Source organism: Papaver somniferum, chromosome 3 (assembly GCF_003573695.1).
Source record: "Papaver somniferum cultivar HN1 chromosome 3, ASM357369v1, whole genome shotgun sequence".
Taxonomy (NCBI): Eukaryota; Viridiplantae; Streptophyta; class Magnoliopsida; order Ranunculales; family Papaveraceae; genus Papaver; species Papaver somniferum.
This window is the reverse complement of record NC_039360.1, coordinates 11,696,363-11,720,888: the sequence shown is the minus strand read 5'-3', so window position 1 is coordinate 11,720,888 and position 24,526 is coordinate 11,696,363. Positions and strand designations below refer to the sequence as shown.

At 38.0% G+C, this 24,526-nt stretch overlaps 1 protein-coding gene across 3 annotated transcripts; it reads right to left on the bottom strand.

Annotated features, from left to right (window-relative positions):
* Positions 1 to 11,639: 11,639 nt before the first annotated feature.
* LOC113355311 (CSC1-like protein At4g02900) lies at positions 11,640 to 16,804 on the bottom strand. Of its 3 annotated transcripts, none has more exons than XM_026598139.1 (12): positions 16,590 to 16,804; positions 15,316 to 15,661; positions 15,034 to 15,183; positions 14,629 to 14,764; positions 14,393 to 14,494; positions 14,108 to 14,227; positions 13,924 to 14,004; positions 13,484 to 13,824; positions 13,134 to 13,379; positions 12,699 to 13,023; positions 12,362 to 12,595; positions 11,640 to 12,204 (listed from the first exon to the last, which is right to left on the bottom strand). In XM_026598139.1, the coding sequence occupies exons 2-12, from the start codon at positions 15,627 to 15,629 to the stop codon at positions 11,971 to 11,973; spliced, it is 2,283 nt and encodes a 760-aa protein (XP_026453924.1). In that variant the 5' UTR covers positions 15,630 to 15,661; positions 16,590 to 16,804; the 3' UTR covers positions 11,640 to 11,970. The 3 variants fall into 3 exon arrangements, with proteins under 3 accessions (XP_026453924.1, XP_026453925.1, XP_026453926.1); XM_026598140.1 differs by having other exon boundaries at positions 15,316 to 15,655; XM_026598141.1 differs by lacking the exons at positions 15,316 to 15,661; positions 16,590 to 16,804 and having other exon boundaries at positions 14,629 to 14,769; positions 15,034 to 15,166.
* Between the last annotated feature and the right edge of the window lie 7,722 nt (positions 16,805 to 24,526).

Genomic DNA, 24,526 nt, shown 5'->3' with positions numbered 1-24,526 from the left:
AGTTCTCTTATGTGAGCATTTCGGATTAAATTAATCATGGGTTCTCTTGTGGTTGATTTAATTGAGTATTTTGGATTCAAATTCACGTTTCATGTGATTTGTTAATGTCTAAAGAAATCCTTCCTTTCTTGTGAAAATAAGGTCGCTCTTGTTGTTCTTTCGAAAATGACATTTTATGGGGGGTGGGGGTGGGGGGAGTTCTTAATTGAACTTGTGCTTAATTGCAAAATCTTTGTGGAGAGTGCGTCTTTGGAATATTGTGGGAGTTTTCTTCTATCTTTATAAACTCCTTGATGAATACACTAGTTTCAACTATGTGAAATCATCCAAACAAAGTTGATATGTTCTCTTTTGGTCATGAAGTATCTCTATGGAAATTTCATTAGGATCCCACTAGTTTTTGTACCTTTGCCAATTTATATTGATAAAAAGGGGAGAATTAATGTGTAGTTCATACTACAACAGGATCAAACACATATGGAGATCCGAACTCGAAGCATTACGGGTCGGAAGGAGACTTATGCATATAACTGTTCTAATTAATTTATTACAAAAAAGAACGTAATTTAACTTTTTTAACATGAGTTTAAACATATGAATTTTCTAATCATTTGTAACAAAATTTCCAGCAAACTTATTATTTCAAACTACATTTCAATCAATACAATGAAAAGATTCAAATCACTAAGCTACTCAATCCTACCTTCCGCTGCGCAACTCTAATAAATCTGCAAGGATGTCAATTGGGGTGAGATGACAGCTCAGTAGAATGCATTACCAAATCTCTAAAGATGCGCAAACATAATCATTTTTATCAAAGAAAAACATATGACAAGAACATGGTACAACTATAACGAATCCATGATATATTCAAGAATCAGAATACCAATAGTATTTTCGATAAATTATCCAATCTATAATTCAGTCTATGAGTTCATAACATTAATATTATTATCAACAAATCATCCATTTAATATTCAACACACCAATTAACATCATCAATAATGTTTCTAACAACCCATCATTTTAAGTTCACACTTGAGTTCAACAATTCGTTGAATTAGATTTCACACGTCTCACCAACAGACCTTGAGTTCAAGGTACGAAATCCTTGGTTCGTACACCCACCTACCGTTTATCGACACGGACAACCTCCATCGATGGTCAGAAATAAAATTTCCTATGGGGATCATACCCATCCTCTCTCGGGGATCACTAACCGTTTTATTCACAGTTGAAAACCTTGGTTCGTACACCATCTATCGTTTATCGGCACGGAAAGCCGCCATCGATAGTCGGGAAAACACAAGTTCCCATGGGGATCATTAACCATTTAACTCTCGGGGTTCATTACGCGCCGTTAGCATGAAACGATATTCCATCTAACGGAAAAACATGAACTCATTTCATTTTGAAAATCGTTTTTACACACAACACAAGCAACCATGGCATAATAACATAATTTTCTTTCAAGCATTTCTACAAACAAGCTAACTGCATCCTTTTTGCATCATACATATTTGGGTGATTTATTCATCTGATTCCTAAAAATTATAGAGAACATACATAGCTCCATAAGCAACCACATATCCAAATTTCACAGAAAACCAACGGTTCAAACAAAAGTTATTGAATTTACAAGGACATCCTAAAAACTGGGCAGATTACATGTCATTACCAAACAATTCATGATAAATTCATATAAATATCAAATTGACTCAATCCAAAGCACACTGATATATAAATCACAAATATATAACTTTTGTTAAGGAATCAAATCCTTTTAACATCAGTAAGACTTCCTAAGAATATTAAAAACACAATAAAGCGGAACTGTCAAGAATTTCAGAAACTATCATCCAAATTCAAACACACATGCAACGGTGAATTTGTGGTATATTTTTGTCAAAATTTAACCATAGGTACCTAATCATGTTATATAACAATTTCAAAAGCCTGATCATCATTAGGAGATATATATTTGTGTGATTAAATTACTAAAAGACAATAATACAAAATCATACAAAATAAACACTTAAAGAAAACACCAAAAGAGAAAAGGGTTTCACATTCTACCTTTGATTAGCTACAATCTCCTCTAGATTATCCATAGCCTTCTTCTCTAAAAACTATATCTCCATCTCTTTCTCCTTCTCATTCTTAGTTTTCTAATCTCTAAAATTCTTTTTCCAAATATTTATTATAAAACCTATATTAATATTGCCAATTAATACACATTTAATTATTATTATTATTTAATTTAAATTATAAATGTCTCTTTATTTTCCTCCTATTTAGGTGATTATATTCACACCTTAATATTCTACCTCAAGCAACCCAATTAGGCAAAGGAATAATAAACAATAATCTAATCTAACTCATTAAAATCCGATCCGAAAAGGTAACTAGAAATACAGGGTATTACAACGAATATATATGGTTTACGGATCATTATGTAAGGGTGAGTGGTTTCCATGAGAGATGAAGTATTGACTAAGGGGGAGTGATACATATCACCATATTATTGTTGTCAAAGTTGTGATACAACTTACTTTGATGTTGTGTAATAATAATATGACACTGTATAACAATGATTAAGAGCTATTGTTTTCTCATTGTCATAGCTACGGATCTTCAACAACTATGATGCTGAGTTAAACACGTTCAGAATCACTGGAGTACTTGGAAGTGACGAAGATTTCGAGTAATGTTGAAGAACCAAAGAAATCAAGCATTTGGATGAGAAGCTACAAAGTTTATTTTGTAATCCATATGTATTGATAGTTTTGACACTAAAATTGACAAAGGGGGAGATTGTTAGAGCACTTCTCGGTCGAACTCGCAAGCGTTTCTATCTCAAGCTTATTTTTCAAGTTTAGTTTCCAAAACTATAAGTCTTGATTTCTAGTCTACTTATAGCTAAGTCTCGGATTAGGATAGAAAGTGTAGTTGAGCATTAGAATTCATGGCGTTCATCGATTGAAGACGAAGAACTACTAAGGGGAGCTTGTGGAACTTCATCGACAAAAGGTATGTGGAGATTTTAACTCATCTATCACTCAAAAGTCTATCTACTCTATCTTCTATTTGAGCGAAAAGTCGTATAGATATATATACTCCAATTATGTACATTTGATATTTCGAGATGAGTTTAACTCGCTTACATATTTCACGAAATATGTTGGTAAGCTTTCGCTTTAACCAAGTTCATCGTATATTCTTGATTAAAATCAAAACATGATCATGTGAAAATCGCCTGCTAACTTCATACATGATTTGTGTGAAACAGTCATTTGATGTAGACTCGGAATGTTTCGTATTGATCATTCGATCACTTGAAAATTGCTTTGAAGTTGATAGTTTGTGTGAGACAGCTATTTTCGTCTTCCGAGAATTTTCCAATGGTTGAAATAAGAGTTTAGAACAATTGGATATAAGCACAGCATGCGTACTTGCATATGTGTGATCCAAGTCCGGAAACCATGGTATGCATACACGTATGCGTACTGATTGGTTTAGTGGAGGTCCGGGAACTAAGTACGGATACCGGTATTCGTACTGGCGTGAGGTTCAAGTTCTGGGACTTTACTAAGTTTGGTGGTATGCGTACTCGTTCGCATACTGGCGAACCCAACCTTAGTCCAACCACTAAGGTATGCGTTCCCGTTTGCATACTTGAGTGGATTATCTTCTAAAATCGGTTTGTTCACGAACTTATATATATATATTAAGGAATGCAATCTTTTTCAAACCGTGGCTATAATGTTGATGACTTGATTCGAGTGAAACAAAATCGTTTTTGCTTCAATTGTGTCTTTTATACTTCTATGAGAATATAAACAATTGAACAACTCTATAATAAGTTTCATTTGAGTCATTTGAACTAGTTATGTTTAAGATGAATGAGGTTGATAAGAAAGAGTTCATATGGCTAACTTCGGCTAACTATTGTTGAGCTCACAAAGGTGTACAAGTTTAGGTACGGTTAGTCATTTCTAAATGAAGTCACTTTTCATTTTTATGTAACAAGCTAAGTTCGATCTAACGGTCGAAAGATATTAGCTTGAGTCTAATCAGGTTTTCATCTAACGGTGAGTATTGAATGTTTTGTTACCAAGGTAACATTGATTGAAAACCCTGATTTTAAGAATATATAAGGGAGAACTCCAGCAACTGAGAAACCTAATCCCCACACCTATTGTGTGATACTAGTTGCGACTAGAGTCGATTCTCCTTTAACCTTAGGTTTTTCCAAAACCCTGTAGGTTAACGACTTGAAGACTTCATTTGGATTGTGAAGCCAAACCCAACTATTTTCTATGTAGTTGCGTGTTCTGATATTGTTGTTTTCTATCGTGATTGAGTACTATCTTCTCTAAGATTTGCTCAAGATTTAATCTCTGATAGGCAAGATAAAAAGTAGTCACAAACATCTTCCTCTCATCGTTTGTGATTCCACAATATCTTGTTTCGCTACCATACGATTAAGATTATTGTGAGGTGATTGATATTTCTAGTTTGTTCTTCGGGAATATAAGTCCGGTATATCAATTGGTTCTTGTTCACCTTGATTTGTCAAAAGACGAAACAAAACTCATAGGTTTATCTGGAGAGACATATTTATCTATTGAATATACTTTTTTGTGTGAGACATATTGGTTTATCAAGTTTTCGAATTTGGGTCGTATAAACTCTTAGTTGTGGGTGAGATCGTCTAAGGGAATCAAGTGCGTAAAGTCCTGCTGGGATTCAGAGACGTAAGGAGCGCAACTGTACCTTGATCAGTGTGAGATTAGTTAGGGCTCAACTATATTCCAGTCCGAAGTTAACTTGAAGTAGGCTGGTGTATGTATCGTCTTAATACAGTGGTGTTCAAATATGGACTAGGTCCCGGGGTTTTTCTGCATTTGCGGTTTCCTCGTTAATAAAACTTCTGGCGTATGTATTATTTATTTTCCGCATTATATTTATTTGTATAATTGAAATATCACAGGTTGTGCGTAAGTTCAATCAATTGTGAATCCAACCTCTGTTTATTGATTAAATGGATTGACACTTGGATATTGGTTTTTGATACCGTCCAAGTTATTTCTTATATTCAATCGGGATCGCAAATTCCTATTTGTTTGATTGCAGATTGAATTGAGAAATTGAGATATATTTTTTCTTAAGATTGAGTATGACTGTCTAGTTAATTCTCTTGAAAGTAAATTGGAGTTAGTTCATACAGATTGCTAAGCGAAATATTGGGTGTGGTTGTTAGACCCCCGCTTTTTTCAAGAGTAAGCAGCTTCGTAGAACAAATCCATAACAACCTTGGAATTCGTGTCTCCTGATCCAACGGGAAAATTTCCCTTGATGAGATAAAAGCAATAGCTGTGAAATGAATTACTAAATACTCCTGAAATGCCCTGTGTAAGGCAAAAACCATAGGACGACCATCCACCACTTTTTTGCGATTGTCCAGGAACCACTTCCAATTTTCTTTATTTTCAGCGGAAACAAGAGCAAAAGTGTATTGGTAAAAATCGTTGTCACCATTGACACGAGTTGCATCCATTAGAGAACACCTGAATCTACCAGTAAGGAAAGTAGCATCCAAGTAAATCATGGGCCTAAGATACTTATAGCTCTGCTTGCAAGCACCAAAACATATGAAAATCCTCTGGAATCTTTTAGTTGCATCATCAAACTCAAAATTCACATAGCTAACAGGATTAGTTTCCTCATTGGATTTGACATACCAAACTAAATCAGTATATGACTTCTCGTCATCCCCAAAATGTTGTTCAAATACTGCTTATTTCCCTCTACAAGCATGGTGATACTTATATTTTACCCATAAGTCTTCTCAAAAACCGAAATGATCAGTTAGGTTTTAAACTACGACCTCCCTCTATATCGTCAGATATCAAATGCTTGACTAACTTGGTTGTCGTTGGTGGACTCTGCAACCGCAAACCAACACTACAGCTGTAAAAAACAAGACATCGAACAAAGAAAAATATTTAATGTGCACCACAATGTACACCTAAAAAACCTACATATAAGGTGCAAAACTATGTACACCACTATGGACATACACATAAAAAGCCTAAAAAATGTAATGTGCACCACAATGTACACCTAAGAAGCCTACATATATAAGGAAACAACTCTATGAACAACATAAAAAAAATAGTAATGTTGACTAATATGAACATCACTCACCTGTGAAGAATATTATCATCTTTCAGAAAGAACCGAGAAATGTCACTATTCATAGGAACAAAGTGAATCCTCCATGAACAACTAACTTCTTTACACTTTGCAGTATAACGAGTCTTGTCATTTTTCAGAATCCTAATTTTGTAACTAGTAGCAAGCTTGTACTTATCAATAACGATTCTATCTTCTTCAACACCGCCGATAAACTCTCTACCTATCTTCTCCAAAATATACATCCATTCATCAGAAACAAGAGGCTTTTCCTTATCTGCATCATGATCTACCACCCTTATAAGTTTAAGACTTTAAGTTACACAAGAATTTGCGGCACTAGAACCAGAACTTGTACTGCAACCAGATTTAGAATGAGAACTAGTCTTTCGAATCACGTCAACATTCAAATAAAAATATTCATTGTTGCAAAGTCGTAAGAGAAACTAGACCTTGCAGATATATATCATCAAGTAAAATAACCCCGTGATCATTGTCCATATATCTCAAAACTATAGTCTCCGGAGACAAATACCTCCACTATTTACATGCAAAACGCTCCAACTCATCTAAGGTGCTCTGCGTACTTACACGGGGCATTGAATGCTCACCATGATTCAAAATATCATAAACAACCTTCTCAAACATGGTTGATGCCCATGCATATATAAAAGACATAGATGGTTTACATTAAAGAGCACATGCTATATGAACTGGAAAATATAGAGTCTACAAGTTTATACACATGTTATAAAAAGATATTATCAGTTACTCTAGTATTAGTTAATCACCATGAATAAAATTCAGAGCGTTATAGAAACCCACATATATTTTTATATATGGAGACATCAAAAGATCTAAAATCACATATAAAAAGATCAAAAATTAACAATACGTAGATTTGAACCTATAGGAGAACATTTTAAGACGTGGGAGACATGATAACATTTTAACATTTGAAGCTTCAAATCCCAATTTAAGATTTGAATAAACTAGTACACATACTATATAATCAAAAAAAAAAAATATCAATTACTCGATCAGTTAATCGAAGATTAAATATTCAAAGTCTTGTTAGAACACAAACATGAACAAATCAAAAATCTATAATCAAATATAGGTTCGATTGCATATCATGCATCCAACAAAAATAATAATAAAAAATCAAAACCAAAAAATTAATCAAAAGCGTTTCACGAAAATCAAAACCTAAAAAATAAAAAAATCAAATCAAGATCATAAATCAATAAGATGCAATAGATCTATTCATACCATGCATTTAAAAAACTCAAAATCAGAAAGAAATCGAACGACTAACCAAAAACGAACAAGTGATTAAATATCAAAAACTAACCTGAGATAGAAATCTGTTGAAGAAACGAGTTAATCCTCTAAAATTTGTATCTATATGTTTAACCGCTTCCACAATTTCACTCGGACTCGTTCTCTCTCTCTCTCAATCTTTTCTGATTTCAAATTTCAAATTTCAAATCTAAAAGCTTTTGTTTATATATGGAATAGCTAGAAGGATAGTTTGGGTATTTTGAAATACGCTGAATCATTTGGACTCTGGACTAACTCGTCTAAATTTTGAATGAAAACATAAACACGGGGATCATTTGGACTGTATAGATTCCTAGGTTTTGGAGCGGTGGCCTAGAGCGTCCAAAGCCCAAAGGGGACAAGACGTGGATTTCTACTTTTTGAATAAACCAGAGGTCCTAGGTGCAGAGACTGATAAGAAGTCTCAGAATGAGATGGAAAATTGCTTCCTAAATCGTTCAATTAGTTTAAACTTAATTATATAATATGAATATAAGATGGATTTATCTTTTACTGGAGTACTGATGAACGAACTTTAAACAACTGGGGATATTGTCAAGCCTGTAGGGACAATGCATTCTTGGGAAAATCTTCTTCCAAATCGAAAGACAGAATGTGGAAGAACAAAACTAAATTTCCAAAGCGGAATCTTCATGCAACTGGTTGTACTCCAAGAAAACAAGATAAACCCAGAAGCAAACGTTTTAAATGTAGGAGCGAAATATAGCACAGAACAAACTCGTAACCTCGCTTCAGCTAAGACAGTCATTAACACGAAGAAGGATGAAATTAGGCGAAGAGTAATCACGCGATTGTAAGGAAGAAGGCACGAAAGACAATCACACGACAAGGGAAATGCGACATCAATCAGGAGAAGCACGAAGCATCGATGTGACAAGACAAGGATAACTCTCAAAAGCCTGGCGAGTACGACAAACTGATACCAAATCCTTCTTCAGAGATCCTGCACGTGAACATGGTTGTCTTCTACTGATTTATCTGCCTATATATAGATTCACACGGTCAAGAGAGAGGACAGGTTAGGAGAAAACGAGAGAAGAGATTTCAGTCAAGTGATAGAGAAAAGAACTTCAAGAGAAAAGGAAAGAAACCATTAGAGTTGAGCTTATGTTCATTATCTCCATTGTTGTTATCTATACCTTTGTGATATTTGTAAGAACATCATATTCTAAATATAGAGTTTGTGTGAAGATCATATTAGTGTCAAGTGGTGTATAATACCATTAATGTTTGAGTTTATCTTCATGATTTAGACTTAGTGTTCTTATCATCTCATTGGGTGTAGTTGTGGGATTTCTCGCAACTACATTAAATGTAAGGGAAAGATATAACGGAAGAGAAACTGTCCAAAGCTCCCTAACTAAGCATAACTTCATGATTTTTTTTAAACTTAGAAGCTTGTCTTGTAGGGAAAAATACTGAAGGTGTGTAGATCAAGAGCCATTAAAGCTAGTACACACCGATGGATTTGGTCCTATAATGCTAAGAGCGACTGCAATGGTACGACTAAACTCAAAGATCAAAGACCAAAAAAAAAGACTAAATATGAGTTTAATCTGTACTGTGACGTTATGGGGAGAAGACCAAATTTGGTCGCGCGTAAAATTAATCACCGCACGAAAACGGGCGTAAATTTGGTGTACGCTTGAATGGGGCGTAAAATTGGTTTGCGCCCGAAATTTGAATGGGGCGGATGGTTTGGTATCCGCCTGATGAGTAAGTGAACGGGCGGATGGTTGGGTGTCCGCCTGATGAATTTCATTTTGAATGGGGCGGATGGTTTGGTGTCCGCCTGACGAAATGTGAACGGACGGATGATTGGGTGTCCGCCTGATGAATTTCATTTTGAATGGGGCGGATGGTTTGGTGCCCGCCTGATGAGTAAGTGAACGGGCGGATGGTTGGGTGTCCGCCCAGCAACAAGCGTACTTTAAATTTACGCCCGACTATATTAGGATTTGGTATTTGGTCGCGACCAAATATGATCTGGGATTTGATCTTTGGCTGGGATTTAATCTTTACTCCGTCCCACTGCGTTACGATCTCATCCCAAATTTTTGGTTATACTCGCCCACTGTGGATGCTCTAAGGCGATTTTGAGTATTTCTTGACTTTCACGGATGATTACGAGATACGATTTTGAGTATATGATGCGTCACAAGTTTGAAACATTCGAGAATGTAGCACTTAAGGTTTTAAACTCCGAAATTGGCCCAACATTGTTTTTTCTTCTACCCCAGATGTCCCCTTGCGGCCTTGCGCAACCAAAATCTATCTCATAACTCAAAACTTGTCACTAGAACACCAAATATGCCTAGGGACCCAAAATCTGCACCATCGACCTAATCTAGATTGTCTAGAAAAACAATGTATACTAAATTTGTCATTTAGATTCGCTCTTAAAAAAGTTTAAAGATTATTTTGGGTCTATTTTGCGTTTCTTCCCCTCCCAAGATCGCTAACTAGCATTTCCTCCCCAAAAAATCGAAATTATTGTTTCATCCCCTCGTTAGTTTTTCCATCTATTGTTGGGTTAGCTGATTCAGCATCTATACACACTGGCATAAATGGTAGACGTTTTTCTTGATCTTCCAAAAATACCCTCTATGGATACTTCTCCTCCTTCTCCGGCACCAGTACGCCACTGCCTTTTCCCCACCTTGTTTAGCTTTCTATGTAGTCGGAAATGGTCTTTAAAAGGAGAGATAACAGATTATCCATGACTTCGATTCATCTCACTTTCAGTGAATTAAAGTTAAAGTTATCCCCAAATTTCTGCTCGTGTTGCTGGGTGTTCATCTCGGTCAATTTCAGATCACATAAACTTATATCCAACACCAGCAGATGCAAATTAGCCTAACACAACCGACCACTTCGAAACCCATCCATTCATAATTCGTTTGAACAACAGATGACTCAGATCTAATTTCCTGGCATACAATTCAGGTCAAATACGACCCAAATCCTACAATTGTTACTGATATTGTAGCCATCTAATTCATCCTGTAAAATAACCAAATCATCTCTGACTCGATAAATTTCTTCTTGGTATTTTTGCTGTAGAATTTCCCTTCAAGAACTTTCAGCTCAAATCCAATTTCGTACCCCATCAAAACCCCAAAACCGACCCATATGAGAACCCCCAAATTTGCTGTTGTCAAAAAAAAAAAAAAGGAACATTCTTAATCTCCCATTACAGCTACGGCAACCACTTCAGCAGCAGCAGATTCAAGTCCTTTTCTTTGTTATTCAATTTCGAATCAAAACAAAACCCATATCTTATGCAACTAAAAAGACCCATCTGAATCCCCTTCTCAAACTATCAAACTGCCATCAATTCCATCATAATCTTCAGAAACTAGGTTTGAGCAGAATTTGGGGATTATTGTTATAAACTGAGATTGGGTTCGATTGAGAAGGTTAATAAAACTGTGATGGCCTATGGAAACATGGGTTATGTTTGATTTCGGTTGATTTCGGAACTGAAATGGGTTTGGTGATGATTGAAGGGGTCTTGTGTGTTGTTGCCGAGCAGACAAGAGAGATTTCGAAGATGACAGTTAGATTTGATTTTGGTTCGCTTCTGAATCTGTGATATGTGAATGGTTGTTGATGTTGAAATCGAGTAGAAGAGAAGGGGATCTGCAGCTGTTTCCGATTCAATTTGTTTTACAGGGTTTTGAAGATTAGAAGCAATACGAAGAACGGGAGATGGTGCTGTCGATGTTGAATCTCCACCGTTCATTATTTCACTTTATCTACCGCCACTAGATTAAATTTGTATGGAAGGGTACTTCGGGTACTTCAATTTACACGTGTACAGTCAATGCCATGCGTGCACAAAAGATGACTCAGCTAACCGAATAATGGATGAAAAAACTAACGAGGGAGGAAACACTAATTTCGATTTTTTTGGGAGGAAACGCTAAGTAGCGATCTTGGGAGGGGAGGAAACACAAAATAGCCCATCATTTTATGTTAGAGATTGAAAATGTCACTATTTCTGCAACAAAGTGGGAAAGAGAGTACGTTTTAAGGTGCGAATTTTTAAAGGTATTTAAATAATGTACCCAAGTGGTTAATAAAGAAAAACAAAGGATAGTCAAAGATATCAAACGTTCTGGAATATCATATCCGAAAGATTTTAATTACACTGATGAATAAAGGTTAGCCAAAGACTATGCACATTCCTTTCTTTCTCACACGTAGTTTCCTATTCTCACTTTCTTCTTGTTCCAAACTGTTAAACATGAAAACTTGGGACATTTCCCATACAATTTCCATTGTCCCTAACAACGACAATCATACCACTACTGTTAGTAAAAGAATCACCGCAAGGGAAATCCAAAAAGAAAAATATTTTCTTCACTAGAGGAGTTTGAAACTGCACGAGTGGAATTCAATCTCTTTCTCCTCTTAGTGAATGTTCTAAGAACCACCAGTATCAGAAGCTTCGGAATCGTATTTGCTTTGACCAGGCGTACTTCTTTGGGATGTTCTCTTGGTTGGTACAAGAATATTGTTTTCTTCTTCATCGTACGCTGATAGTTTTTCTGAAACATCATCCTTGAATACAGGGTGTATGTAGGCGTCTTGGAGGTAAGCTCTCAGGTTCAAGTTCGGTTCAGTTGCTCGTTCCAATGTATCCTTCACCATTGCATCCTGTATCGAAAATTCATAAAAGAAACCATTTTGCTTTGGTTAATGACATAGACATACCTGTTTCGCTTGATTCAACGTTAAGGATGAAAAGTACTACTAGAAAAGCATACAATTATCAAACAAAATTTTCTACTTCGGGATACAAAAATTGAGTTACCTGTAAGGGAAATTTGACAAATGCTGGTTCAAAACGGCTTTTGCAGAATCTATGGAACCAGATGGTCAACACAGGAAGCGCAATGAGCAATGGTGTTGACTGCTTCGCACCTTTTGAGCTCATCAAACCCATAAGTAGAAGTTGCGATATTACTAGTCCAATAATCAAACGGCGCTGAACATCTGGATAAAACGCTGCCCCACTCTCGTACTTCTGGTTATAAACATTGATAATCTTGCAAGAAGAAAACAAATATCGCAAAGAAAAAATTAGTAGTCACATTGAGATCTTTTTATTAGGTATAATTTGTTTTGGACTTCCGACGCTTCTAGCTTACCTGATGACGGAACACCAAATATGCGAAACCAAAGAAGACGACGATAAAAGGAAGGAGGACTGGTGTGACCACAGAATAGACTAGTCCAAGCAAGAAATACAACTGTATTCGAGGTTCATTAGAAGCAAAGTCCACACTCCCAGCGTCCATTGCCTCCTCTCTGTCTTGCTCTGTCTTAACCAAGAAGGCATTTTTCAAGTGAAACATAACCAATGGAACCAATCGAAGAATCTCTCCAGCAACACCAGCCCAACCGTCAACCATGATATACGTAATAAAGAAAGTGGCTTTCATTGGAATAGACACGCCCACTGTTTCCGGGATCCTACCAAAACAAAACAAAAAGTTAAAATTTAAGAGTTGTGAATTAGAAGATACAGAAGAAAATGAAAGGGCACAAGATTTGTAATGACTGGCATGAAAATGTTGACATACTCAGTTGCAGACTGATGGATGAAAGCATCGAGTTGTTGAAATGCCGTTCCTGTGATTATGCTCCCCAAGAAAACATTAACAAGAACAAATAAGTGATACTTTGATGCTGATCTCCTATCTAATGACGACAGTGATGTGTAACCTTCTATCTTCGACATGGTCATGAGTATTGTTGGAAGAAGAATGAGAAATATTTTCAATGCAATCCCAGGAAGGAAACCTTGGATAACGGATTTGACGACCTTCCTGCAATACCAATTTCGAACAATGACAACATGAAGAGGCTAAATTAACTCATAACTAACACTAAAAGTCCAATACATGTGATTTTAAGCAACATAGACACTTACTTTTCTATTAGAGGTTTTAGGAAGGGCATGACCTTCTCGATCCCCTCAATGTTAGCTAGGGACTGAACAAATGCGATCGGAATCATGAAAAAAAATGTAAGGAAAAACGTTGCAACTGCCATGATCAATCTCCGGATTGAAAGCTCAACAAATGGGATTGCAAGATTAGACCAATAGACATCTCGTGGCTCAGGGGCCCACTCTGTCAACCACAATGTCGGGTTACTTGATTGCTGAGTCTGAGCACACACAGCCGCCGCCCATCGAGATTTGAATGAAACAAATGCAGCAGGCATAATAGCCTTAGGATCACTCATAACCCTTTCCCTTTCTGAAATTTCCTGGACAAAGAATTGATTTAGATCTTAACTAAAAACAATATATAACCAATGGTTAAATGTATTAAACAGAGCAAAACATAAAGCGTATCCAAGGCTTACTTCTTTAGATAACTTTTCAATCTCATCAGTGTAATAGTCAATTGCATCCACAGTTGCCCCCCAGAGGCCACAAAAACCTGTCTATATGTAAAAGTCTTTCTATGAGATAACTGGATTGTTACTTACAAGTTACAACATAGTAGAATTTAAATCAAAAGCATGTTTATCAAGTAAAGACAAATACCTTGGTTGTAGGCTTTTTGCTGGAATTTCTCTCATATTTGTTTTGATAATAGCGCAGGCGGTTCAGCAAACCTTTCTTCTGTGCCACCATTTTCGCTAGAGTATTTGCATTGTAGACAACCTAAATTGCCAAAAGATAAAAGTTAATGAAATTCTTTTAGATATGTGAAACCCCAATGTGAAGTAAAAGAATACATCTGGCGTTTAAGCTTAGGCTATTAATATGACAAGAGATTGTTCTGAAATTTCTACTTCTACTTAATGAAACACCATGGTGCATAGTAACCTGATGGGTGAGGTAGTGATCAGGATGATTGACACAAAAGAAATGTTCAACATGCTCGCCAACTGATTCGTAAGTATCTGGAGGGACGTTCCTCACAAGAACCTGAAACATACCCAATTATAAGTGTGGAAAATAACAAATGCAAAGCGCAGAATTGTCAAGTAAATTATGAATGAAGGTAAGCATACAAGTTCACATAAACAAGATGAAGTATCAAAAGATCAAGTTGTACTCACCGAAAACTGATCTGGACGACGTTTTTCAGATGCAAGGAACTGGAGCCTCATAATAGATACTCTCTTGTATTCGTGATATAGCACATAACATGTCCAGAATGTGAAGACATATGCCATTACTAAGTGAGCCCAAAACCTGTACTGTGGAATCAACCTCATCTTAATATAAAAGTGGAAAATCGGCGCATAAGGTTCAGAATCATGCAGCAATAACTTTAAAATGTACGATTGAGATTTTCTACCAGTCTGAGAAAGTGGCGCATATACTAAGCACCTAGGTTTAAGCACCTTTTGTTATGAATTTCTTTGGCTTCCCAAGGATTTGAAAACATTTCAAATAACCAAATCCTTACGATTACCATGAGCACAAACAAGATACTAATTTAGAAATAATAGTAACCTGACCTTTTTGATCCAGCTCCAACATTGGATATTGACAACTTGTCAATATCACTAAATGTCAAATCCTTGCTTTTTACTAGTGTTCCATCAGTCCAATTGACAGGAACCAAGACCGCAAAAGAAAGTATAGTTAAAGGGACAAAGATTTTCAAGCTGCAGGCCAAATTCCTTATTAGTTAGATGATAAACAAATTGCAAAGAAAGACGATGACTATAAAAAAAAAATGGACAGGATTGTAATTAAACAAGAAAATGTTTTGCATAACTATTTATCCAGAAACTGACCCAAGAAGATATATCCGGATATACACAGCAGAATCAAGTCCTGCGTGGTCAATAAGCTCTAATTCCGGCATTTTCAACGCTGCTGGCATCCAATTCAAAAACCTCAAATATGTCTTGGCATCCAAATTGACAAATTTGCTCACAAGTGCTCCAGAATGTGTTGGACTGCCTCGTATCCCCTTGAGATACCATTTTGGGAAATAAACTCTATCATTAAATGGTTGAAGCCTTAATATTGCAAACGCGACAAGGAATGCAATTGCAGACAGAAGATTTATAAGGGCTGAAGCACCAATATCCGAAACAGATGCCATCTTGTTCCTTGATTAGCATCAATCTCCTGAAACTTTACCCATCAAACAAATAACAATCAAACACACATGTTTACCAAACTTATACCCTATAGTTTGACATTCGTGTTTCACAAAATTGAGTGCAATGTACTTTAAACTTGTGAAAGTTAAGACTTCTAGTGTATTCGATGATTGGCTTAATTTACACCATATCTCGAAGATACATTGATCTACAATGTTCTACAGTTCGTCACCGTATCGTTTTATCATGTAGTTCCACATAAGTGTATGTGCATCCCATTTCAAATATTTCAATGCAATGATGAAACCAAGTCCTTCACATGGACAAACCCGTTTTTCTTCCTTCCAAGAAAAAAAAAAGACTCTAGAAAGACTCAATTGAAACCCCCCAAGTTAGCCAACTGTTCTTTTTCTAATTAGGTCAACTTTATTAACTCTGATGCACGTCTCAAAATTGTACAAATTTCCATAAAATAAAACCACATTTTTTTATTTGTACCTATGGTTTTTATCTCCCCCCAACACCAAAATCATAAAAAGTACCCAAATCACCCACGACTCAATCGTTTCGCTGATAACTGCTAATTAGGTTTCAATGTACTACTCAAACAAAACCTCATCATAATTTTTTTACAGATTTCAGAAAACCTTAAAGAAATGGAGAATGAAAAACACAAGAAATCCATCAAATTAACCTCAAACACATCCGATTATAACAAGGAGCATTCCATTATCTATATACACCCAATTTTTTCCAAAAATAGCATTATTAACCTCAAACTCATTCGGTAATAACAAGGAGCAAGAAATTTTCTAGAAATGGTAAGAAATGATCCTTCAAACCCTTATTGATTACAGAATAAGCTTCAAAACCATTATCATGGATCAAAAACACAGGAACCTGTAAATACATTACAGTGAATCAAAACAGAGTATAAAGAAAAAAAATCAGAAAATTACCTTAGAAAAAAGAGATTAATCTGTGAGAAACGATTCAATAATCTGTCTGGGAACAAAATGACAGGAGATGATGGAGATAACGAGGGAGTTTGACATTAGCAGAGAGAGAGAGGGAGGAGGAGGAGACAAGAGGGCGGCAACAAGAGCGGAACCGTTTTCTTGTTGTTACCCTTTCTTTCTTCTCCGTCTTCTTTCCTTCTCCGTCTTCTTTCTTTCTTCCCTCGAGAGTTTGTAACGTTTTTATGAGTTTATAGAAATTTGAATCTTTTATTCCTTAATTACCCTTTGGGTTCTTCTATTATTTTCACATTTTGCCATCTTTAGCTTTTCTTAGAGTTTCCTTCGGATAGTTGGAATTTACAGCTAATAATTACCTGGTTCACACTTTTACTCATGTTACGAAACGCCACAAATGGCTACACGCCGTGACATAAAACTTTCTAAACTCTTACAAGTTAGCTTAGTCCTATGGGCTAGATATCTAACTGCTAGATTGACCATCCACGTTAGTATGGGCAACCTCCTAAATCTTATGTGATGGCTAATCTAGCAGCTAGATTAGCAGCGGAACCACCATATAACGCCGAACCGTTCGGCGCTTTAAATTTCAGTCGTTAGATCAGAAAATTTTCTCCCAGCGCTGAACTGTTCAGCGTTTAGACCTCTTTTTAAACGTCGAACGGTTCAACGTTTCAATCTCGCTGATAGTTGGACTGCGAGCATCTAATAAGAGAGAGTTGAAACTGTGTTTAAGTACATACGAAACACAGATTATATTTCATGATAATTAATTGTCTTTAATCCCACTTTCAATCATTACAGAGTGCACATATACATGTTATGATTTTGTGTAGTTAATACTTTGGATTTTTATTTTAACCAAGGAGGTGTAGATACATCCCATCCATTTTCTCTTATGAATTATCAATGCATGCTAGTATTAGTACAGGTGAAGTTGTCTCACCTGTCTCTAGCTTAATTCAATGTTGTTTTTTAATCGTTTTAAGAATCCATGACAAATGCTTTGTTGTTTTCTTTTAAATCAAGATGCAGAGTTGCCTACATATCTCTCGCTATCTATTCTCACAAAATTCTTTTCATGGTAAGATCCTTGACCAGGTAACTTTAGATCTTTCATGGAGTTAATATTTGTCTTTTCATAACATATTTCACGCTTACTGGATACTGTATAAGCATTGTCTTCATTCGCATGTTTCTTTGCTTCTTGCTGGGTTATGTGTCATCATTTGGCCCCAAAGATACTAAGTTACTTCCTCTTTTGATTTGTGTAATGAAGTCTTTGGTGCATTGTGATTTTTCCCCTCATGGCACCTTTTTACGTCTTTGGAAACACTAGCAGCGTTACTTCTCTCACTGATTTAATAGTAAGTTGTAGAGTCTCTTTACCATAAATTACTGGATAGTGCCTAGGTATTCATGCCGAGAGTGAAAAACGCCCCAGTGCGAAAAAAAGGATCGACTATATTCAGTACTGAAGGAAGTCACCTTTTTGAAGCCATATCACAGCCAATCAAACTTCAATACATTTAAAGATGGTAATTATAGAATCATTATGGATACTTAATGGATCCCTAAGTTCTGAAAATGTATTTTTGGAGAGAGTATAATGGTCTAAGTTCGTATTAGTTCTATTACTGTCTCTTTTATGATTCTTTTTCCTTTCACATTATATTGACTCCAGTTCAAAAAACAAATTCCAGTATAAACAGGTTTGGCTCATTCTTCATTTATACATGTAAGGGATTTCCTTGCGGGAAGCCTGAACATACCAATTTCGTTGCAGGAGTCCAAAATAAAAGGTTAACTATTGTGATACTTTTTACGTTATTTATTTCCAAATCTTCACTTTAAACTCCATTTTCTGTGTGTTCTCCTTCCATTTTTTCATTAATGCATAGTAAAAAGGTCACTCTATGTTATGTTATACAGGTGTACACGGGAACACACATAATCATGAGAACAATCGAAAGCTAAAGACAAAAACAATATTTTCAGTGGCCATTTAATATAATTCTACAACTCATAAGGAAGATCTAGAGAGCAATAAGCCTTAAGTAGAGGTAACTTTAAGTTTCAAACTTCAACGATACATCCTTTTCGATCTGTTTTCCAATGGATCCACCCCACGTTTGTATTAAAACATTATTCTTTTTACCGAACGCGAAGTTGTTGAATCTTCATGGGTTCTATAGGTTTTTTGAGGGACACAAGTAATGCTGCTACAACTGTCAGCGAAAACACTTCCGCTTTAATGTAGTACTTTTGTCTTTTCGTTTCTCTTATTCTTGCTTTATTTTTTGTTTATCTTGCACCATTAATTACAGGTATATGACTATCTTATAAGGAACATGAGACAAAGAGAAAAATTGAGGATGTAGCAAACAAATCAGTAGGGGGTCTAATACAAGTACATCTAACATTGCAATGTCAGAAAGAGCAACTGTGGAAGGCTCTCAGGAGGAGGAAAAGAAGTCCAAGCCATTAAAACTTTCACGGTTGGTAGGGGTTATCATAGACACATGATTGTGATGCTTAGCATTCCGTAGAACGTATCTTAATCTCTGAATTTTTATGTATGTGAGTGACGCTTTTGTTTATATAGGCTTATTGCTACCCGGGATCTTTAGGTTTTTTCGGTAGTGATAGAGCTTTGAAGCAAAAGGCAAAACATGACTTTTCAAAAATGCAAACTGTCTCTTCTGATTTCAGATTACAAAGCCTACTTTATGAAAAATTGTGTATTGAGAAGCTTAGTAAGACTACAATAGACAACTACAAAATAATATTTGTCTAAATAAAATACTGCACACATAATAATGAGAACAGTTTGTGATGTTTATGAGTGTGTTGTTGATGCTCTTTTCTGTGTTTTGTCCTGTCACACCAAATCGAAAATAGAAAATCCTAAGTTCCGGGTGTGATGAAGCCACGCCACACCAAACAAAAGTATGATTAAAGACGATGAGGCACGAAGAAGTCACGTCACACCAAATCAAAAATTCTAAGTGACGGGGCTGGGCGAAGCCATGCCCCAGCCACACCAGATCAAAAATGCATCACGACAGGGCGAGGCGAAGCCGAGTCGCACCAAATAAAAAATCGTAAGCATGCATCGTGATGGGGCAAGGCGAAGCCGAGCCATACTAAATAAAAAATCCTAAACATGTAAAGGGACGGGGCGAGGCGAAGCCGAGCCTCACCAAATCAAAAAGTATCGGAGCGGGGAAAATCCCCACGACACCAAATAAGAAAGGGCGAGGCGAAGTCGAGTTTAACCAAATAAAAATCGTAAGCATACATCGGGTCGGGGCGAGACGAAGTCGAGCCACACCAGATCAAAAAGCGTCGGGGCAAGGTGAAGCCACATCAGACCAAACCTAAATTATGGTTAAATGAACAAAAATGATGGTGGATGGTTATCAGGTCTGCCCGATGCGTAGCACAGGCACAAAAATCCTAAGCGACGGGGCGAGGCGAAGCCGAGCCACACCAAATCAAAAATCCTAAGTGATTCATTTAAAACGATGTGGTAGAAAATAACGTGCGACTTACTAAATCAAAAATTCTAAGCATGCATCGGGACGGGGCGAGGCGAAGTCGTGCCAAACATGTATTGGGGCGGGGCGAGGAGAATCCGAGCCAAGCATGCATTGGGGTCGGGCAAGGCGAAACCGAGCCACACCAAATCAAAAATCCTAAGCATGCATTGGGACAGGGCGAGGCGAAGCCGAGCCACTCCAAATCAAAAACTCCTAAACCACGTGGCGTTGCGAGGCCCCTCGACACCAAATAAAAATGCACGACAGAACGAGACGAAGTCACATCACACCACACCAAAAATATATCTCAAAGAAAAAAAGTTTATGGCAGATGGTTTTCGGGTCCCCGGGCATAGCACAGGCAACAAATCTAGTTGAGAACTTATATGGTTTGCAAGTTAATTTTAATTCTGTATTTATGCGCAAAAACTTTCACGAAAATTATGGGAGGAGATCCAAGGGTGGTAGAGTAACGATTCTTCCACCGGGATGGAAATAACATAAAGTGGATCATATCCCCACTTTTACGAGGGTTTTTTCTATGAATTTTCTCAGTCAACTAATTATTTTCATATTTTTATACTAACCAAAGGTATGAAAAATTGGTTCCAGAGTTTTCAGTTTGGACCGGGAAAAATGTGTTTTTAACCGAATGATCTATAGCTAAGCCGACATTTTTAGGTGGTATATACATCAAAAAAATTGAGCATATAAAGAGTGTTCACTACCTTGCTTGGAAAATGCTTGTTGAGCCTAAATCTTTGTGGACCATTATTTTAAGAGATAAAACTTTCCCAAACCATAATCCACTACATCATGTAAATGATAAAAGCAGGTCATGGGTTTGGAAAAGCGTTTGCAAGGGACTAGATGTTATTAAAGAGAATTATAGTTAGAAAGTGGGAGATGGTAAAAGCATATCAATGTGGAAGGACAATTAGATTCATGGTCTGTCGTATTCTCTTAGATATAATCTTGTCTTCTACATTTTATTGAATCAACTTATGTTGCATGAAGGTTCAGGATGGTATTTGAACATTCTAAATGTCATTTTGAATATGAAATTGTTAAACGGATCTAAGGTGTTAGAATACCTATGCAGGGAAGTTATTAGGTCGACACATCGAGTAAGATACTCTCTGTTAAATCAATTTAGAAGGTGGTGAGTGGAATCACTAATGAGGTTAGCTTTGGTAATTTTACTTGGAAATCCTTTTGGATGTCTAAACTACCACATTTTAGAGCATAACTCGGTTGAAACCACCAAGCGTTGGTATGTCAAGGTTGGTTGCCATATTTTAGTATAAAAACTCATCTAGAATCGCTTGATTAATTACTAAAGTTAACTTCATATAGGTTAGACTAGAAAGTGTAGGACTGTTGGGACTTACAAGTATTATTCTGAAGACCTGAAGAACGTGAAGAAGTAGCAACTACAACGAAGACAATATCCTTCGAATTGAGGTCAGTAATATTAACTTGATCTTGTTTCCATTCCTAACGTATCTTTCAAGTCATTTATGATTGAAAACATAACATGCAAAGTTATATATTTATGAAACTCTAGTATTAAACTTGGTCATATTATTATGATCAAAGTGTCAAGAAAGTATATTGGATTATGAAGTATAACGCCTATCTTTTGAACTTCGTAAATGTGACATCAACATAATCTATGTAACTTGTTACTTGATTGTGTGTACGGGTGTTGATGGTGGTTTTTAGCTTAGGGTTAAAATCGTAAAACTGTATATCCGACATGACGTCACTATGACCATTAGTATATTTATTGAATCAATCAGCACGCTTACGTAAGAATTACCGAGGTACCTTTTTTCTACACGGGTCATGTTCCACGGCAGAACCCTTAACACACCTAAACCCTAATTCTCATTCTACCGCGCCAAGGCATGCCAACCATGCCATCCGCACCACTTTGCCAATGACAAACCATGCCAGCCGCATCTACCGCGCCAAGGCATGCCAACCATGCCAGCCGCACCACTATGCCAATGGCAAACCATGCAAGCCACATCTACCACGCCAAGGCATGCCAACCATGCAAGCCGCACCACTGTGCCAATGGAAAACCGTGCCAGCCACATCTCCGCGCCAAGGCATGCCAACCATGCCAGCCGCACCACTGCGCCAAGGCATGCCAACCATGCCAGCTGCACCACTGTGACAATAGCAAACCGTGCCAGCCACATCTCCGCGCCAAGGCATGCCAACCATGCCAGCCGCACCATGTGCCAAACGGCATGCCAAGCCATTGGCCCCACCTCGCGAAGCCAAACGCACTTTTCCTTGTCCTTAGCCATGCTAGCCGCACCATGTGCCAAACGACATGCCAAGCCCTTGGCCCCACCATGCCAAACGCACCTATCCATGCTAGCCGCACCATGTGCCAAACGGCATGCCAAGTCCTCGGCCCCACCATGCTAAACACACCTAGCCATGCTAGTCGCACCATGAGCCAAACGGCATGCCAAGCCCTTGGCCCCACCATGCCAAACACACCTAGCCATGCTAGCCGCACCATGTGCCAAACGGCATGCCAAGTCCTTGGCTCCACCATGCCAACCTAGCCGCGCCACCATGATGGCCTTCCCTATGCGGCTACCAAAATGAAGGCGTACGAAGATCAACGGTCTCCCTTCAATCCCAGGAGCAAATCTTAGCCATTCAAGGTTACCAGACGACGCATGGTAATTTTTGGCCGGAAACCCTAATTTGGCCACGCCAAACCGCGCCAAGGCATGCCATGCCAATGGCATGCCAACCTAGCCGCGCCACCATGTTGTCCTTCCCTATGCGGCTACTAAAACGAAGGCGTGCGACAATCAACGGTGGCCCTTCAATCCCAGGAGCAAATCCTAGCCATCTAAGGTTACCAGACAACGCATGGTAACCTTTGCCCCGAAACCCTAATTTGGCCGCGCCAAACCGCGCCAAGGCATGCCATGTCAATGACATGCCAACCTAGCCGCGCCACCATGCTGGACTTTCCTATGCGGCTACTAAAACGAAGGCGTGCGACAATCAACGGTCTCCCTTCAATCCCAGGAGCAAATCCTAGCCATCCAAGGTTACCAGACAACGCATGGTAACCTTTGGCCCGAAACCATAATTTGGATACGCCAAACCGCGCCAAGGCAGGCCATGCCAATGGCATGCCAACCTAGCCGCGCCACCATGCTGGCCTTCCCTATGAGACTACTAAAATGAAGGCGTGCGACAATCAACGGTCACCCTTCGATCCCAGGAGCAAATCCTAGCCATCCAAGGTTACCAGACAAAGCATGGTAACCTTTGGCCCGAAACCCTAATTTGGCCACGCCAAACCGCGCCAATCCATGGCATGCCAACCTAGCCGCGCCACCATGCTGGACTTCCCCATGCGACTACTAAAACGAAGGCATGCGACAATCAACAGTCGCCCTTCAATCCCTTCAATCCTAGCCGTCAAAGGTTACCAGAAAACGCATGGTAACCTTTGGCGCGAAACCCTAGTTTGGCCACGCCAAACCGCGCCAAGGCACGCCATGCCAATGGCATGCCAACCTAGCCACCATGCTGGCCTTCCCTATGCGGCTACCAAAACGAAGGCGTGCGACAATCAACGGTCTCCCTTCAATCCCAGGAGCAAATCCTAGCCGTCCAAGGTTACCAGACAGCGCATGGTAACCTTTGGCCCGAAACCCTAGTTTGGCCACGAAAAACCACGCCAAGGCATGAAATTCCAATGGCATTCCAACCTTGCCTCGCCTCCATACTAGCCTTCCCTATGCGACTACCAAAGAACGGAAGCGTGCAACGATCAACGGCTACCTTTCCTCTTAAGATGCAAAATCTCGACCGTCGAAGGTCACCAAGCCAGCAAGTCTCCCAAGCTCGACTTGCTAGGAAAACAACAAAATGTTACATGTTTTCCACGAAAACATTCGAGACATCAACACATATCACAAACTGGGGGATCCTATTTGGGTATTGGTTTGGTGGTTTACAGCGTGCGGCGTACACTACGCCCGTTATAAGAAAGTGTAATAAGAATGAGGCAGTTAGTAAACATGGGAATTAATGGTGAAACGATTTCTTTTATGGAACATCAATTCCAAGCTTGACCGGTCATCACGTCCTCCCATTTACTCACTCATTTACCATTCCTTAATGAGACCAGAGTACGTTTCACTTCGACTTGTATAAATAGGTCTTACCTATTTCCACCGAACAACAAGATCAGTCAGGAGCATACAATACTCAGAAAACATTTTGCTAACTTTCCATTTTGTTAGCTTCCCACTTTCTGATACAAGTCGTAGAAAACAACTACTCTTCCAGAAATCAACTATTTTGGTTTCGTCGCTTTCTTTGCTT